Genomic DNA, 3253 nt, shown 5'->3' with positions numbered 1-3253 from the left:
ATTCCTGCATAGACAAAAGAAGGGCCACCATGTGCCCACACACCTACTTGATAGTACCATAGAAAAGCATAATAAAAAGACTACTACTTTGTCTTTACATCACAACTGCCTCACAAAAGATATTCCCACCCACCCACTACCTACCCACTAAATTAATCAATAATTGAAGGGTTATCTGGATTGCTCCCAACCCCAGGTATTTTCCTCCTTAATGCTTGTTTGATGATCCGTTCAGAATATTGCCTCCTTCCACTTCTACCAACTGGGGCCCTTCTTCTTGGCACAGGGACTGCATGTGGTGGTGGTGGAGGAGGTGGTTGGGCTGCAGGTGGTGGTGGTGGAGGAGGTTGGACTGCAGGTGGTGGTGGAGGAGGTTGTTGGGCTGCAGGTGGTGGTGGAGGAGGTGGTTGGGCTGCAGGTGGTGGTGGAGGAGGTTGTTGGGCTGCAGGTGGTGGTGGAAGAGGTGGTTGGGCTGCAGGTGGTGTTGGTGGAGGTGGTTGGGCTGCAGGTGGTGGTCCTTCATTGCCCCTGGATAAACTTGGGTCTGCTCCACTGCCCCTGGATGAACTTGGTATTGCAAACAAAAAATAAAATGTCAATTCTTTGTTCAAATGATGTAATGTTTTTAAAAATATTAACCTGATGTATTGCTTTGCTGGTTAGATGGACACATTTTCTTGTTGCGACCTGGTTCCTTACAAATACCACACCTTATTAGGCTTCCCCTTCTTGTGACAGTTTGTCTACTTGGTCCACTTAACTCTCTTTCAATTGCATCCCTCTTCCTTTTTACTGATGGCCTACCAGGTAATCTTCTTCTTTTGGGAGGCAAAGGCTTGTGGTATGGAACATCTGGCCACATATCACTACCATTGAGAGGATTAATGCTATATTTGTAGCATTTTAGGTAAGCCTCAGTAGTGTATGATTGGGACACATATGTCTCTGCATCATGATTTAGGTAAGAGATTGCTGCCACTCCATGTAAGCATGGTATACATGTAAGTTGCCATATTCTATAGGCACACTTCTTTGCAATTAGATCCACTCCATATGCAACATCAGTGAATCTAACCTCATACTTTTGATAACCACAAGGAGTAATTCCCCACAATCTGTTTAAAGCAAAAAATATAAATCAATAACACATCCCCATAATTAACATAAGCATATTAAAGTAAAAAACTTACCTCTGTTTAACCTTCAACTCTTCTATACGCTTCCTAATAGTTGGACATATATCCAAATCCCATTCCATTCCTTCAACTCCTTGAGTGTATATCCTTTCCATCACAAATAACCTAATCTCCTCCAGCATAGTGATTATAGGTCTCCTTCTAGCATGCATAATAGCAGAATTGAAACTCTCACTGACTCCATTCTCCACTGCATTAGAATCTCTTCCTTCTTGAAAGAATGCCTTAGACCAGGTAGGAGGATCTCTGTCTATAAGGTAATCATAAGCATGAGTATCAATAGATTTGATCTTCTCTATTACACCTCTAAACTTCTCCACAGTACTAGCCCTTACAGCCCTCCAAAATAACTTCATGTATTCTTGACCAGTAAACCTTTTACTAAAATTGGCCACAATGTGTCTGGCACATTGCCTATGTTCAGCTTCTGGACATCTTTCCCTAACTGCTTGTAATAACCCCTGCAAATCACAACAACATGAGTGAAAAAGCATAAAAATGAAACATAAAAAGGACCTAGTACTAACCTTGTGTCCATCAGAAAGAAGGGTAATGCCTGCACCAAGACCACCATTAATGTCATCCATAAGCAAATCTATGAACCACTTCCATGTTTCTTTAATCTCAACACATACGACAGCCCATGCTATAGGGTAGATGTGGTTGTTTGTATCTCTCCCAACAGCTGAATGAACTTCTCCTCTAACTATACCCTTTAAAAAGCAACCATCAAGCCCAATTACAGGCCTACACCCTTCTAACCAACCATCCCTACAGCTTTGAAACACACATAGAACTTGGAAAACAAAGTTGTAGAATCTGGCATGATGTCTGCATCCAACCTCACAGTAGACCCAGGATTTTGACCTGGTACTTTCCTCACCATATGACCATAATCTCCCATAATGTTCAATTAGACTTCCTTCAATCTCTTGTAATGCAAATTTCTTTGCATTTCTACATTGCCCCACACTCACATTTATGTTGAATGTTGTTGACACTTTAGCTTTCATCTTCCTTGCACTCATTTTTGGGTTCTCTATAATTTGACTCATAAAATGTTTCTCTATCCATCTGTAAGTTACTATTGACCCAAACTTAAACACCCTACAACAATTATGTTCACTCACTAGAGATTCGATCTGAAAAGTCTTTTCTTTACTCATCCAGGAGGCCCATAGTCTGAAAGGGCAAGATGGTGACTTATTCTTTTTGCAACATTTCACTAACAGTCTATCAGTCATTTTTTTCAAACCATAGATCATACCCATTAGCAACTGCATAGTTGCTTAACATATGTTTAAGCTCAGTAGGGTTAGAAAATCACATACCTATCATTGGTTTCATCGGATCCCATGACTGTCTCTCATCATACACAGGGTACTGGGGTGGCACGTATTCATCATCTTGATCTTCAATCTCTGTAGGTTCACAAAGGATGTTTAAAAATCTATCATGTCCAGTTTTGTTTGCTGGAAATGGATAGTTAGCATCATCTTCTTCATGATCAACAGAATATGAATCTTGAATAACTGAATCCTCATCTTCATCTAGGTCTTCATTTTCACTTTCACTTTCCTCAGCCTCAATCCAGTCGAAGATAGGTTCATTATGGTGATCCACATACACATTCATTCTCTTGTCATTAGCATACACCAAATCCAAAAATTCCTTGTAATCACCCTCGTTCATCAGTGTATGAATTCCCAGACCTAAAGACTATTGTGGAAGGCAGAAATAGATGTATTTACTTCTCGATTTGGTGAGCTTGTGAAGGAATTCCATGAATTGCTCATACCCAAACACACTGAAGTCAACATCTCGCACTGATGCTCTGTCGTGATCAAAGTAAACTAAGGGCTTGGGTGCAAACTGACCATTGTAGTGGAAATCCACTACAATTAAGTTCTGATCAGTAGGATTTGGAGATGATGCCATTCTACAGAACGATTGAAGGAGACGAATGATCGATGAATAATTTTGTGCCCTAGTTGAGTTTAATGACCAAATGAGACTTCGGGGTGAAGTTTAACCAGAAGGAGAGGACAAATCGAGGC

The 3253-nt window shown here is 40.7% G+C and overlaps 1 protein-coding gene across 1 annotated transcript; it reads right to left on the bottom strand.

Annotated features, from left to right (window-relative positions):
• Positions 1–634: 634 nt before the first annotated feature.
• Positions 635–2888, bottom strand: LOC145163323 (uncharacterized). Its single transcript, XM_079082164.1, has 4 exons — positions 2528–2888; positions 1724–2235; positions 1191–1657; positions 635–1115 (listed from the first exon to the last, which is right to left on the bottom strand). The coding sequence occupies exons 1-4, from the start codon at positions 2886–2888 to the stop codon at positions 635–637; spliced, it is 1821 nt and encodes a 606-aa protein (XP_078938290.1).
• Between the last annotated feature and the right edge of the window lie 365 nt (positions 2889–3253).

Source organism: Lactuca virosa, chromosome 3 (assembly GCF_052849685.1).
Source record: "Lactuca virosa cultivar CGN04683 chromosome 3, Lactuca_virosa_CGN04683_v6, whole genome shotgun sequence".
Taxonomy (NCBI): domain Eukaryota; kingdom Viridiplantae; phylum Streptophyta; class Magnoliopsida; order Asterales; family Asteraceae; genus Lactuca; species Lactuca virosa.
The sequence above is the reverse complement of the archived record's forward strand: the minus strand, read 5'-3'. Positions and strand labels throughout refer to the sequence as shown.

Excerpts from the sequence above, each read along its gene's own strand:
- LOC145163323 (XM_079082164.1), bottom strand. The coding sequence starts at position 2,888 with ATGAACGAGGGTGATTACAAGGAATTTTTGGATTTGGTGTATGCTAAT. Across the intron at positions 1,658-1,723 it reads TTCTTTCTGATGGACACAAG|GGGTTATTACAAGCAGTTAG; the intron begins GTTAGTACTAGG and ends TGTGATTTGCAG. Across the intron at positions 1,116-1,190 it reads GAGTTGAAGGTTAAACAGAG|ATTGTGGGGAATTACTCCTT; the intron begins GTAAGTTTTTTA and ends TGCTTTAAACAG.